Below are 15,030 nucleotides of genomic sequence, written 5' to 3'. Positions count from 1 at the left end.
AAGTTAAAGCCTGTGTACATAAAAATGTCTACAAATGTCCAAAAGTCTTCCAAAGAGCTTTTTAGGAAGGAAAATCAAATTACAGAGCTTAAATTTCTTTGGTGTGTGCTACTGACAGCTAACTGAAGCTCAAGATTACGCTTTGTAAACACTTGTTAATGCAACTTAAATCAGTCCTCTTCAGATTCAGAGTCGATTACAGACAGATTCAGCAACTATAGTTTGGTGTTGTAACTGTCAAAACATGATTTCTTGAGAAGTAGAGGTGATACTTGAGCACGAAAATTCATTTTTGACTTTGGAAACAGTAGTTTGATGAAGATGTCTTAACTCAAGGTCCAAATCTCATGGTCTTCCTCACAGGATGTTGAGGGTTTGAATTTTCCATGTTTGTTGCATCTGTTTAACAACTGAGAAAACTCCCACCTGGGTAAGCTAGTGGACACAAATTAAGATTTTTATTTTTTTTCTTGTTGAAAGTTGAAATAGTTAAAAGATGATGGTCATGACATAAACTTACTTTACATACTCCTGTGTATCTATGTTGAGGAGCATTGAGGATAACATTAAAACGTGTATTTCTACTTCACAACTAAATGGGAGAGGATGACAGTCTGCGTATGTAAGAGCATGAGTGTTTGTCACCGTGTTATGTTTGTGTGGTCCAAATGCAGCTTTTAAAAGATTAGCCGAGAGGCTTCACTGGAAAACGGCAGATTAAAGATGAGGGAAAGAAAAAGTGGGAGGACAGTAGAGCTGGAGGAAAGAGAAAGTAGGAGGGCAAGGTCACGAGACAGTAAAAGGCTTTTAAGCATCTCTCATCGGCACAGAAAACGGCTAAATCTGTGGACAATAAATCTGTCGGGAAGCACACGCGTATCGCAGAGATGACATCAAGAGACAAAAAAAAAGTAGCAGAAGGAAAAGAGAGTCAAGTAAATGCAAAGATAGCTGCACAATCAACAGAGATTATCATGAGCAGCCTGTTCAGCTCCTACAAAGCCTCTGACCACACAGTGTTACACGCAGGTGGGTATTTTAAACCTATTCATGTTGAGTTTGACTTTTATTTGAAGTGCTGCTGAAAAACATTCGCTCTCTCCCCAACCGCAAGACAAGAGGCATTTATTTGAAGTGAGGATGAAAACCTCTGTATCGCCTGAGAGCAGCATGGAACGCAGCGTGTTTCACGCCGACGGTTGCCCCGTAACTATGACTCATTTAAAACAAGCACAAAATGACACACATACAGAAACAGCGTATTCAGTATGACACTACTGCACTTGGTCCCTGTTTGTGTCGGTGTATACGGATGCACAGAGACTCTGAGGCAGCAAGGAGAAATGAGTACAAACAAATTAACATAGATAAATTCCTTTTAACCAACATGCAGCTCACCTACAGACTGCTAGAGAGTAATCACCGTTTACCAGCATGCTCATGCACGTATATATACACACACACAGTCACTGGAAGAGAGGATTCTGATGAGCTTGTTGAAGAGCTCTGTTTAGACAAGGTTTAACTGGCTACACCGTTCATTTCAGTCATTCCTGTCAGTATTGACACTGATTCACAGGGAATTACAAGGGGAGACTGAGTGTTTTGTTGGCTCAGTGTTAATGGCACTGACAGTACCAGGTCTCACCTAAGAGGTTGTAGGAGGCTTGTATGTCTCTGCTGCTCACATTGCAATGGTCAGCGCACACACACACACACACAGCTTCAATTATCAAGCCCACAGTCAAACATCTTTGCACCTTTGCTCGTTTATGTTGGATGCCATTATCGCTATATCTTCTGCCATGTGTTACGGAGTGTTTGGCAACATCATATACCATGAGACGACAGAAAATAAGTTTTGTTATACTGTTTTCAGTGTTCAGTGTGATGGTATTCCACTTAACCTCTATGTTCTCAGGAAATTTCAGTCAATGTCCCACATTTGTATTTGTCACCGCTCCTGACCACTCACCAACTGTGAGCTTAATATGGAAACAGCAGTCACAAAGACAATGGCCCGTGGATAGAAACTTTGATTAAAGTAACTCGACACTGAACAGCGGCAGAGCAGTGTGAGTTAATGTAAGGGTGGGGTGGCAACTCTCTATGTTAACACTCATCCTCCAAAGCTCAAAGAGTGTGTCCATTTCATTAACCCACTTTCTAGACTTGAGTGCCATCCATCAATCTTAACTCCAACTGAGACAGAGAAGGAAATGAAAGAAGAAACAGAAGTATAACCATTTAACCGATAACCACTTCAGAAAGATCCACTGACATTTTGGCACCCTGGTATTAAAAGATGTTATTCTCCGACTGATATCGTAATTAAAGTTCAACTGAATTACTTCATCATCACATTTAACCATGCACTTAAACTTTGAGATGACTTTCACAGACTTTTTAGGAATAAAATCCAACAGTATACAGTATGTGTCCTTTAAAATAAAAAGGGCATACAATGACGGATCATATTCAATACAACAATTTTGGATCACTGAAACAGGTGAAATTTGACATTAATATCCATTTCCACCCAAAATATCAGAATTGTATTAAATCCAACCAGGCCTCAACAATAAGCTACAAAAGTCTCCAAGTCTCCACCAACTTCACAAATCTTCAGAAATCTTTTGTTGCCATACATGCAGTGATTCAGCGTCATTCTTCTCTATAACCTTGGCCTGTTGTTACATAACTGGAAGCTGGAAACTGAAGTGATAGTACTGTGGCATTCAAGATGACGAAACCACAAATGTTATTATTGGACTAAAGCTTTCAGTTATGAAATATGTACGACATTGCAGCGTCTTTCTGTCCTTTCTCAGAGACAGCTTCAAGGTTATCTGAGTGTCAGGAAGTTTGGATAAACACACATATATTATGTACCTTCAAATGATTGACGCTTTCTAAAAAAGAAAAAAAACGGTGCGCTCAAATGAAAGCAACACACAATCCAAAAGAGATGAGAACAAGTCTTACGGGGTAAGCATTTTTTAAAAAGACTTCAGTGGCATCTAAAAAAGGAAGATTAGTACTTCCTCTATCTGTTGAAACGGTAAGGTGAAGTGATTTGAGGATTAAAATGTTACATAAAGCATAAGATGATGTACGTCGACAGACTCCCTCAGGGAAGGTCTGGGTAAATGACAAGCTAGTGAGAGGAAGCAAAAACACACATACACACACACAAATACACACACGCACTGAATTCCTAAGCAGCATAGGACAAGAGGATCAATGAGCTGCACTCAAGGCATACAAGCACTCAGATGCCCTCTGTATGCCCTCTCATTCACACATCTTTAACCAGCAGCGCACACATGGATGCACCCACGCACCAGCCCCAACCCTAGTTCTGTTGGTGAAGGCTGTGTTAATGAAGGATGACACGGAGATAATAGGCTAACACCTGTGCATATATACCGCGCACACACACACACACTTTCTCTATCAGTTAAAAGCCCTACCTCCAGTTGTCGTCTCAGCTCCTTCACGTGGACGGAGTCCTGTGACAGGTCTTCCCTCTGAGAGGCGTCGGCCAGAACGTTGACAGTGGTCTCCGCCTCCTGGAGCCACTTGAGGAAGGACTCCAGCTCCCTGAGAGACATCTGCAGGCCCTTCAGTTCATTGTCCAACTGGGCGTGCCGATCACTTGTCCTGCCAATCATTATCAATAGGTCAAATACTGTATTATTCTATGCATGAGAAAACACGTGATTTATGATTTATAACTCAATACTGGCTGCGATGTCATTGTGTCAGTGAGAGTGTGCACCTGTTGTTGATGCTGTTCCAGGTAGCGTTGTGTTTGTCGGTGACCTCTTTGATCCTCCTGGTGTCATCAGTAGAATACTCCCGCAAAAGATGATTGGACAGCTCGTTGAAGGCCGCAACTGTCGCTTGGCCTCGGCCCAGGTCTTGGAGAAACACCTGTAAGACAATCAACAGGGTGGTGTTAGGTTCATCGTGATGTGACAGATATGACTCAGCCATTATGTGTCACTGTGAGAGACTCTGTTATAGACTTCTGCATTTTTTATGTTGTTTACGTGCATGCAAGGTTTTCTATATATCATTGTGGCTTAACATCTGCTTTTCGTTAGACAAATTGCTATGTAAGAATATTAATGACCTACTCACTAAACTTAATGAAATTAAATTAAGCTTCAGCTATTAAAAACACAAAGAAATCTGTTATTCTACTGCTCAGCCATCTGACATTGTTAGTTTAACCTCTACTTAATCAAGCAGCTTATATAAGACCCAACTGTTATTCATAAAGCCAAATTATTATTTTAAATTTAGCATTAGAAAATAAGTCACCCATATTTGACCCCGAGGTTCTTATTCTCTTAACAAAAGGAACACTTCACTATTTTAAATGGACTATTACTCATCATTACACAGCTGCACAGACTAGGAGCAATCTACAGTAACATGCTGGATTCTGTTAAACTCAGTTGCCCTCTAGTGTTCGGTTCCTACAATGATTCAGACTCAGTCATGAAGCATAAGAATTTGTTTCCAGAAACTCTCGGGCCAAGTCATCATCTCAAATTAAAATGATGGATGATGTAGGTGTTTGAATGTTATTAAGGTTCAGAGTGATACTGCAGAGAGGTGATTTATTCATTCCCACCTTGTACAGACTCAAACAGCGCTGTTCAAACTCATAAAGGGTTTCTAATATTTTATAAAGTAAAGTTTGGTTTGGTCTAAGATTTTTCTCACTATTAGGAGAGTGAGTAATACAATTCCCTTGAGTGCTTTTCTAGTCTACCTTAATGACAGGGATGTAGAATCACAGTGAATGACCTCGGGAAGGACAGGCAACAGAAACCCTGGGGACAATGAGAGAAGGTTGAACAGCGAAACTCTTCTCTAACCTTGTTGTCAGCAAGCTGTTTAGTCAGGGGATCTTGGGACTGCTGGAGCAGGTTGTGGAAGTGTCCTTCGTTGTGCCCAATAAGGGCCTTCACCTCCTTCCTCTGCTCCTCCCACTGGTTGCTGTGGCCAATCATGTTGTCCAGCTGCTGGAGCCGTGCCTCAACACCATGCTGCGTGCTGTCCCACTGGCTACGCACCTTCTCCACTACAGACAGGGACAGATGCATATTCCAAAAGCAGAGAACAAACAGAGAGTGATGATGCTGAAATGCTAAGAGATACACATGAAACCAAACACCAAAAAAAAACAAAATAGGAAAACCAAACCAAACCAAAAAAATTATATTCTCTCTGCCATCTTTGGTGATTTCTGTGATTTTGAAAATGTTCAGTGCCTGTTAAATTTTTCTCATGTGATCGTCCTTTTCTGTACATACGTTTCTCAGTAATGGATGTGCGAACGTCCAGGTTAGAGGTCTTGTTTTTGATGTTCTGTGCCAGGGTGAAAATGTCCTCTAGCTGGGGGTGACGCTGCTCCAGGTCACTTTTAGTCACCTGCCAGGACGAAGCACAAATACATACCAGCAGTCACACAAAAATTTGACAACATAGAAAGGCATTTGGCAGTTCAATTTTACAAAAAATATGTGCTATTCCCTTTAAAAATCACACAACCATACCCCAACTTCTCTGTCCCTCTTCTCTGCACTCCAGTTATTACCTGAAGACGTCCCATGGTGGTCCTGATCTCCTCTATGTCCCCCACAGTGACAATATTAGACTTGAGCATCTGGGTGATAAGGAGGAGCCAGTCTGCCAGCTCGGTGGCTGTCTCATTGAGGTCGGTGGGCGCCACGGTGTCTGCTGTGTGCGGGGTTTGGTGATGGGGGTCCTCGCTCACCAGGCTAGCCATCTGCACAGCTGAGGGGACTGCAGACACTGGAGCGAGGCAAAAAAAAAAAAAAAAGGCAGGGAACTCAAGGCGAGTAATGTTGACATATAGGGCTTCTTTAAAAAGGAAATGATGCAATGAACATTAAAGATGCTACAGCAGAGTGAGAGAGGAGGTGCTGTCAGATGGCTCTCGGAGGATAGTGGCATCACACAAAATCATGATGAATGAGGCGTCGGGGCTTGTTCAGTGTTACACAACCAGGACTTTGTTGCTCACCTCTTATTTGTTATTTCATCATGCATTTTCATGCTCCAAATTAAACCAGGCCAGGAGGGAATTCAAATCTGTCACCTGAGTGCTTATTACCTCTAAGCGAGTGAATGTTTATATGCTTTTCATTTCCTGTTAATGATCCATAAGATTCAAATATCCAATTTTCTCTGTCTCATTAAAAGCTTAATACTTCATTGGGACTATGTTTTGCCTCTTCATTTCTGTGCTCTTGATGTATAATGAAGTCAGAGGGAGTGATTCAGAAATAAGAATTCCTGAGATGTCTTTACCAAGTTGCTGGTGCTGGACGACATGCTGGTGGTGTGTCCATGAAGGGACAGGTGGCGGGAGCGATTCCCTCAGTCGCCCATCCAGAGCTTTCCAGTCAGCTGCCAGCTGCTCTACCTTACTCTACACACATGAAAACACAGAGGGGCACATACATACAATTAAAAACATAGTACAGTATATTATTAAGAAACAGAGTGTAGCTGTAATAGTGCTTTAACCTTGCAATATGGTATAATTATACAGTATTCAACAATTAGCAGTGTTTCTTTATTAAATCATATTACTATGGAAACTGGGACCTTTTCCTGAGGTAGCAGCTGCTGTCGTCTCTGTAGCTCAATAGAATGAGCCAACAGGTCCTCAAGGTCCTTCTTCCTGTCTTTCATGGAGGCCTCAAGAGCCTACAACAGGTAAAAGCTAGTTTTAGGTACAAAGTGTTGCATATGTGTGTATGTGATAACTGAATTTTCAGTAAGTTTCAGTGTGCTGGTTCTTGGGATGTATCTACCAGTGCCTGGCCAGGAGTGAGGCCCCTGGTTGTGATTGTCTGGTGTGTGACGACAACCCAGTCAGTGAGCCTGTTCATTCTGTCCTGGAACTGTGCGTGACTCTGCAGGTTGGTCTCCACCTCTCCCACTTTTTCTAACAACTCGTGGGTTACCTGTAAAGGAAAGGGAAAGTCAAGGAGGGAGGAAGAAAGACAGGGGAGTTTATGTGACAATACTCATATACTCTATTTTTCACCCAAGACAACGCCTCTGATAAAAGGCAGAGTAACAAACTAATAAAAAAGCACTTTTGCAAGTTGGAGTATGGGCTTGCAGTTGTCATGTAAAAACTCTCACCTTGCTCCAGTTGAGGTTGATGACTCTTAGTTTGCCAACATGCTGGTCTCTGTTTTGAGGGCTCACACTCGGACTGGCCAGGATCTGAGGGGCGTACTTGTTCAGCCAACCGAGGCGCTCATTCTGCGCATCAAGTTCATCAGCAAGGGCCTGCAAGGAAAGTGAAATTGTAATTGCAAAACAAGAAAAAGGAAATCAAGAAGTAATGTTTCCCAGGTCAGCAGTAGAATATCGGGTAGTTGTACATGGCCTAAAAATTCACTGGCATTCACTTTATGCAATGTGTCTCCACAGGGCAGAAAACTCTGGCAGAGGTTGTTGTCGAGAAGGAATGAAGACAGAAAACACAGAGTGATTGTCAACAAAATTGCATTGTTCAAAACAAGAGATGTGAAAGGCCAGTTCTGCGAATGTTTGCTGGGTTTGACAGGTTTTGCACCAAGTAGGAATGATTGAGATACAGGGAGCGACTTGTGGGTACAGCGAGGCAAGAAGGGCAAAAGAGCAAAGACACAGCAGGAAACGGCAACACAGTCAGAGCTGACCATCACAACAGCTGAATCTACCGGCTGTGGAATGGAGATAGAAATCACTGCGCTTCGATAAAGCGTGAGGTGACTAACACGAACTTGGTCATGTTTTGGTCCTTGCTGTACCTTGAGTTCTTTCAGGTTTTTGTCGGTGGCATTGACAGGCAGGGTAATAACAGCGTTTTCTGCCTGTTCCAGCCACAAAGCCAGCTCCTCACGTCTCCTCACCAGGTCTGACAGGGCCGGGTCCCCTCCAGCCAGCCTGCACACATACACACATACATTATGCACTGAGATAGGGATCTCCATTTCCCCCAGGTTGCAGGCTTAATCTTGAAATTTACATTTAAATTGCTGTTATAGACTGATTGACCACACTGATAATGTTAACCTGCCAAACACCGATAAAGAAACAAAGTGTGTCAGAGGTGGAGAGGAAGCGCTAACCTCTGTGCTACATTATACTGTAAAACCAAGACTATTCAATCCAGACACAGCAATGATTGTGTCAGAATTCAAATTTGAGTACAGTACTGTATATTCCCATAATCTTTTATATCCATACAACCTCATTTACATGGCATCCATGGTGTTTCCTTGGATACGCTACCTGCGCTGTCTGTCCAGGACCTGACGGTTGACAGCTCTCCAACGCTGACCCAGTGCATCTAGCTTTTCTTCAAGCAGGGGTCCGTCAGGGGATGACAACTGCCCAATTATCTGCTCTCCGGTGCGGATCAGTACAGCTAGGACGGGCTTGTGGCTGGCAAGGCCTTCCTCCAGCTCCTAAAATAAGTAAAAAGGGATGAAAGAGAGCATGACAGACAGAGAAGAAAAAAAAGCCTCAAAAAAAAAAAAAAAAAGGTGAAATCTGGGATCAATCACACAGCATAAGCCGATTCACTCAGGGCCAAATCCCCAGCTCAAGTCCATCTTACCAGGCAAATCTTTGACTGACACATGGGCATGATTTGTGGCAAATCAAGGTTTAAGCCAGTGGTTCTAAAGGTGGGGTCCAGGGACCCCCAGGGGTCCTTGAGGCGGTTCCAGGGTGTCCCCAGCAAAAAGAGGAATCATCTATTTTCACTATAATTCCATCCATAAGTAACAGAATGACAGAATGTATGACTATTTTGGTCATGGGTTTCATAAACTTTCTGTAATAAAACATCTAAAAGCAAAAAAAAAAAGCAGTTCAGGGGTCCTTGATGTGAAAAAGTTTGAGAACCACTGGTTTAAGCTGCTTCCACCAAGAGAGACTTAACTTGCCAAGACACATCCATAAAGTAGTGAGAGTGATTGTAAAGTCAGCTAAAGGGTGAGTCAGCTAATTGAGCTCTCAATTCCAATCCACTTGATTCCTTGTCTCATTCTCAGTGACTGTGAAAACTTGTAAAAGAGCTAGACAGATGGAGTGTAGCTGGAGCTCTGCAAATGATAAAGGTGTTATTGGTGGTGGTGGTGTCAGTGATAATGCCCAGGCTTTAGAAAATTTAATCCCCCATTGAAATGAAATTGGCGCTTTAGTAATCAAACAAAGCAAAATTAAAGGCCTCTTTTCATCTTGCTCTTCAGTTAATTTCTGTCCATTTCTCACTCTGAATAATGAACAGCTATGTGTGCAGTGTGTTTGTTTAGTAGGTAAAGTATACCACCCATTTTCCCCTTGGGAACAAAATGCAATTATCTCCGGTCTAACCTTTTCAACCATCTAGCTACTAATATCTCAAACTTATTACTGGGGTATCCTGGGAAGGTAATAATCTTGCCTTGAGCTTATAAACATATGGGATGCAATGCTTTCTATATTGTCTATATAATATCATATAATAAACACAGAAAAATAGAAAAATCTGTGTGCTTAGTTAAACTTACAGATGTCTCGGTGGTGGTGTGAATAAATACATATGTAGAAATCATTACTTTTGTGCATGTGAATTCAGGCAGTCACACACACACACTCACTCACACAAAACACACATTCAGACCTCCACATGCTCCATCACCCTCTACTGACCTCTTGGTGTTGTCGTGCAGAGTCCAGGTCCAGCTGTCCTTCAGGGCCAACGCTCTCGGACAGCAGTGTCTCTGTGTCAGCCAGCCACTGACTCAGGTCATTCATGTCACAGTGGAACTGCCTCCACTCCTCTATGGCACGGTCAAAACTCCTGCGGCACAACAAGGGAGCACACAATCACACGCCATGTCTTTCTCTACAATAACCAGAGCTGTAACGAGAGTTTGTAACGTAAACTGGAAAAAGGGGAACCATTAACTTTGGAACATTTTTTCCAAGTTCATTGTTTGAGATTTGTGAAACAAATACAAAAAATAATATATTTGATAGATCTCTCAACTATCTTTTTCTCAAATCTTTACTTGTATTAATTGAAATATGTTAAAAGGAAATATGCCAAACAAATATGCTCAAGGAAATCTGATGGAAAAAAATGCTGAACTTCAACGCACAGCTAATATAGGTTGATGTGTGAACCACATTATTTAAGAATGACAGTAGAGGTCATGGTAGAAGAAGTATTTAAACCTTTAATTAGGTAAAAGTATCCATATCAGAGTGTTAATATACTGTGTTACAAGTAAAAGTCAAAATGTTACTTGAGTAAAAGTATGTAAATATTATCAGAAAAATATACAGTACCAGTCAATGGTTTGGACACAATTTCTCATTTATTTAAAGTGTGTCCAAATTTTTGACTAGTACTGTTCTTCAACTATCAATAGTAAAAGTTATGATGGCTCCCATCGCTGTTACTATATACATTATTATGTTATTGCATTCCCTTTTCTGATGCAAAGTGTAAGCAGAATTTTAATGTCGTATCTGGTCAGGTGGAGCTAAATTTAACTACTTTATATACTACTACTTTATATCTGATAGTTTTATCTAAAGTAAACATCCTATTTATGAACTCTTCTTATATTTTGTATATATATAGTTAATCTGTTAAGTAACTAGTGACTCAAATTAAGTAGTAGAGGTGTAAAAAGTAGTGCATTTCCCACTGAAATTTAGTAGAATGTGAGTATAAAGTTGTACAAAACAGAAATACTTAAGTAAAGTACCTGAGGAATTTACTTGTAATGTAATTTTTCCATTACTCAGTAGATGTCATATGTATAACACCTGCAGAATGAAAGTATCAGCATAAGATTTTTTTTTCCTTCTTAAACTGAGTTAATTTTGCAGAGTTAGTTTGCAATTTCAGTGATTACAGGAAATTAGGCTTACTTTTTATTTATCTATACTTCTCTGGTTTTAGACAGAGTGGGCTTAATACAGAACAGGATGAGAAATGAAGGAATCTGCGCGTCTAAGGGTACAACCAGGTTCTACTGGGAAATCCCACGGTTTCTGATAAGGAAAAATGGAGCAGTTGACCTCTATAAAATGCATTAAAAAATGTCAGGAAAATGGTGCTCAGAAACACCTGCATCGACTGGAGAGTTCAGAGTGACGCTACTGAATAAATCAACATAGACCAAGAGGCTGATTACTTAAAATGCCTAATACAAAAAACAGATCTTTATCGCACTGATGGTCTGCATGAGGGCTATTTCCTCTTACAGCATCCCTTAGAGCAGAACAAATCTGATCAGAGAGACAAGGCAAGGCAATTAGTTTTGGATGAGCAATTTTACAAAACATACTCCATTCTTTTGATTTTTAATGATGCCCAGAGGTTATTTTGATTACATACGGAGTGCTTCAGCTTTTGTGTACAATCTGCAAAATTAGCTTACTAGCTTATTCTAGCATGTGCACATACTGTACTCAGCAAATGGAGACTGTTTATGCCTAAGGAATTGTGTTGATGGTAGTCAAGGTCATCCAGTGTGTGTGTGATTGAGTGTGTGAATGAATGAGTGAATATGTGAATAGGCATGAGATTGTTTATGCCCACGGCATTGTTTTGATAGTCTTCAAGGTCAGTGTGTGTGTGTGTGTGTGTGTGTGTGTGTGTGTGTGTGTGTGTGTGTGTGTGTGTGTGTGTGTGTGTATATAAGGTGTATAAGGTGGTTGATTTTATGCCCTGGTCTATCTCTTTAACTGTTCCTGGTGTCTCCTGACGAGTGGACAGCTGGCAGCTCTCTCTACAGCTTCGACAAAATATCCTGACACGCAAATTCACACACATTTATTTCTAAAAATAGCAGCCTGTTTGCTTCACAACATTTTCTGTGAAAGATTTTTTCAAGCTCAATCAACAGCGCTCACCCCTTGCGGTGGTTGTACATGCGGTTGAGGCGGTCCCACTCAGCATTGAGCTGTGTGAGGGCGTCTCCAATCTGGGCAACCTCAGCGGGTGAAGCATCTCGGATGGCATCAGGATGGCGCTCATGTATCCCTGCCACCTGCTCACCGAGACGCTCCAGATTGTCTTTGATATTCTAAGAAAAGACAAATGAAGGAAGAGAGACAGCAAAGAGAGAGTGGGGAGACTTAGAATTAAAACAGACTTCCTGGATGTCAGCTAACAACTATTTGCTATGTAAAGATATAGTGGACCTGTGGAGCAGTGAATGAAGTCACACTCCCTCTGTGTGTGTTGTTATCCAAGCATCTGTGTTCGTTTTGGTAGCCGCAACGGCTGAGAGTGGCAGCTGCATCACAAACTTTCTCAAATTACAGCTAAACAGTACACTAAAATATGTTCCTGAAAACATTTGAGGTGAGAAATAGGCAATGCAAACAGAATCTTGATCCATATTTGATCAGCACTGCCTAGTTTGACAGTTTGATCTGTTTTGTGAGTTGTCAGCTTTCTTTTTTTTTCCAACTTAATTGAGTAAACGACACACGTTTGGTCTGAGATGTTGGTGCTCTATTGCAACACCTAGTGGCTTAATAGCGTGTACTGCGACGTTAAGGTTCATACAACAAGCAGTAGAAAATAGAAGAAAATCACATCACATCAGTTGTGGCAGCTGATTATCTGAGAGAGACTGACTTTAATATTTTCTAAAGAGAGGACAGATTTAGCCTCAAGCCTTATCAAGTTTAATCCTCTATGATGCTGAGTAACCTTAAATACCCCAACGAAGAACTTCTAGTAAATTTTAACTCCAAATGTAAGCCTGAAAGGCACCAAACCTTTAATCCCAGAACATTTTGTTTTGGAATTCCCTCCCAAAGGAGCAGTGTTTTCTGTTAAATCATTTCTTACATTTACATTTATTCATTTTGTCCAAAGCAATAAACAAAGGTGGTATAATGCAAGCCACAGTAGATCAAAGAGAACTCTTCAAGAATAAGTGCCTCAACACAAGTGCCACAAGGTTGCAGGTGGATAAAGTAATACATAAGTGCACTTTTAGAGTCTATTTCTACTACAGACAAATGTTCTTTAGGTTTTGCTTTTCTACTTCTTTTTCTGTTTGTCTTGTGAAAACTCAACGCACAAACGCACAAAAGCAAACAATATTGCAGAAATGTTTTAACATGTTTACACTAACTAATTGTGACTTATGTTTGGTATTCCAGTGTCGACCCACCCTGAGTGTGTCCTCCTGGCTAGAGAAGTCTTCATACAGCCCCCCGCTGAGCTCAGAGGAGTTCAGGAGCAACTCGTTGTCAGCCATGGCGAGGAGCACTTTGTTGATGTCCAGCAGGTAGTCAGAGGGGCTCAGTACGGGAGCACCGCTTTGCTCCACTGCAGACATCTCCTACACCAAGGAGGAAAAGGGGGGAAAATTATAAATTGTATTAACACCTATTGTGGCACATGATGATACAGCATGTCACTCTATGCTAAACCAAAACCACAGTCATCCAATTAAGTACAAACAGTGATGGCCAGACCTCAGTAAAGAAAATGATATCCTTTTTGTACATGTGAGTCCCTCACCTCGGTCGAAAACTCTCTTAGCTGCTCTGTGAAGATGTGGGAAGACGACGACTCCACCGAGACTTCTACCTGCCTGATCCGCAGCACCCTCAACTCCTAAACCAGGCAGACACAAAAACACACGCATGTTGACCAAACTGCAACAGTGCAAAAAGGGCAAACACAATATGACAAAGAGATACTTTTTTCTTAGATAAAAAACACATTCTCACAACAAGCCCCGCTTAAGGAAGACAAAACATAGTTTTTTTTATGCATCTCACCCTGTGAGCAGAGTATTGGCTCTGCAGCCGGAGCAACAGAAGTCTCAACTCCTCCTTCTGGCCCTCGTCTGGAGTTTGTTGCAGCAGGTCTTCTCCTCTTCTCAGCAGGTCCTCTACACTGGCTTTTTCCTCATCCATCTGGTGCAGAGAGAGAATGGGCAAAAGGTTACATAACAACAAGAGCCTGCAATTCAGTCCCAACTGGAACTTTTTTCTAATTACAGCAGTCTTCAATACATCTTAAGTCTATCCATCTATTCAGTGGGCTTGGAAAATAACAACTTACACATCAGAAAACTGACTTTAGCTGTAAATAGCTCATTTATTAAACAAGCAATAAGTAGATTAGAGTGGAGACGCTGTGGACACACTGTTAAAAACACAATGAGAGCTTGTGACTGGCATTGTCAGTGACTGGTACACTGACCTTGCTTTGGATTGGCCAGGTTTATTCTGCTAGTGTGTTTAACGTCATACACAGATTGAATTCCAGACCTTGAATTGTCCAATCAAAGCTTGTCTTATCAGAGGGCAGCTTTATATAGCCTGTAGCCCAGCATATTGTTCATAGAAAATCTCATAAAACTTCAGGTTTAGAGAAACAGAAAGGGAATAATTGGCAACCTGAGGCAATTGTCTGTGTGTATGTGTGTGTGTGTATTTTCAAATTCATCGGGACAATTGCTAAAGATGGAAAACCTTAATGAAAACTTTTGACTACACAATGGACAGCATGTCAATTCCACTCAAAATACTACAACATTTAGTGGCTCCATATAAATGAAGCAATTACTTCTTTGCTACTTTTCTATGTGTACATATCCTCTTATATTAGCACTATTATCAACCACCATCATCATAACTATTACAGTTGCCTTGAATGTTTTAAATAGAAAAAATGCTACAGAAGGATAAAACCGAAAGGTACTATGTGTACCTTGTCATCATCCAGGATGTTTGCTGGATCCTGCTGCTGCTGCTGCTGCTGCTGCTGCAGAGCCCTGAGAGTATCCTGGAGCTCTGCCTGAAGGTCCTTCACCTCACTGGGGACCAGAGTGTCAGCAGGACGAGTCTGACACTGACTCTCTGCTCGGGTCTCCTGGCTGTGAATGATGACCTGATGAGAAAGAGCAAACACACATCTCAGGAAAGTCTGCAAGAGCAGGTAAGATG

The 15,030-nt window shown here is 41.4% G+C and overlaps 1 protein-coding gene across 5 annotated transcripts in view; it reads right to left on the bottom strand.

Moving 5' to 3' along the window:
- Positions 1-15,030, bottom strand: part of utrn (utrophin) — a 182,015-nt gene that overhangs the window by 115,656 nt on the left and 51,329 nt on the right. For all 5 annotated transcript variants that reach the window (XM_044329765.1, XM_044329764.1, XM_044329769.1 and 2 more), the window contains 17 exons: positions 14,795-14,974; positions 13,858-13,995; positions 13,595-13,690; positions 13,242-13,412; positions 11,965-12,137; positions 9,745-9,895; positions 8,338-8,513; positions 7,854-7,989; positions 7,198-7,347; positions 6,861-7,013; positions 6,652-6,753; positions 6,352-6,472; positions 5,615-5,832; positions 5,331-5,448; positions 4,893-5,098; positions 3,782-3,936; positions 3,474-3,663 (listed from right to left, as the gene is read on the bottom strand). In XM_044329765.1, coding sequence (XP_044185700.1) covers positions 3,474-3,663; positions 3,782-3,936; positions 4,893-5,098; positions 5,331-5,448; positions 5,615-5,832; positions 6,352-6,472; positions 6,652-6,753; positions 6,861-7,013; positions 7,198-7,347; positions 7,854-7,989; positions 8,338-8,513; positions 9,745-9,895; positions 11,965-12,137; positions 13,242-13,412; positions 13,595-13,690; positions 13,858-13,995; positions 14,795-14,974 — 2,634 coding nt within the window. The remainder of the gene's footprint in view (positions 1-3,473; positions 3,664-3,781; positions 3,937-4,892; positions 5,099-5,330; positions 5,449-5,614; positions 5,833-6,351; positions 6,473-6,651; positions 6,754-6,860; positions 7,014-7,197; positions 7,348-7,853; positions 7,990-8,337; positions 8,514-9,744; positions 9,896-11,964; positions 12,138-13,241; positions 13,413-13,594; positions 13,691-13,857; positions 13,996-14,794; positions 14,975-15,030) is intronic.

This window comes from Thunnus albacares, chromosome 16, assembly GCF_914725855.1.
Source record: "Thunnus albacares chromosome 16, fThuAlb1.1, whole genome shotgun sequence".
Taxonomy (NCBI): domain Eukaryota; kingdom Metazoa; phylum Chordata; class Actinopteri; order Scombriformes; family Scombridae; genus Thunnus; species Thunnus albacares.
Note: the sequence above shows the minus strand (reverse complement) of the source record. Positions and strands in the feature narration are given on the sequence as shown.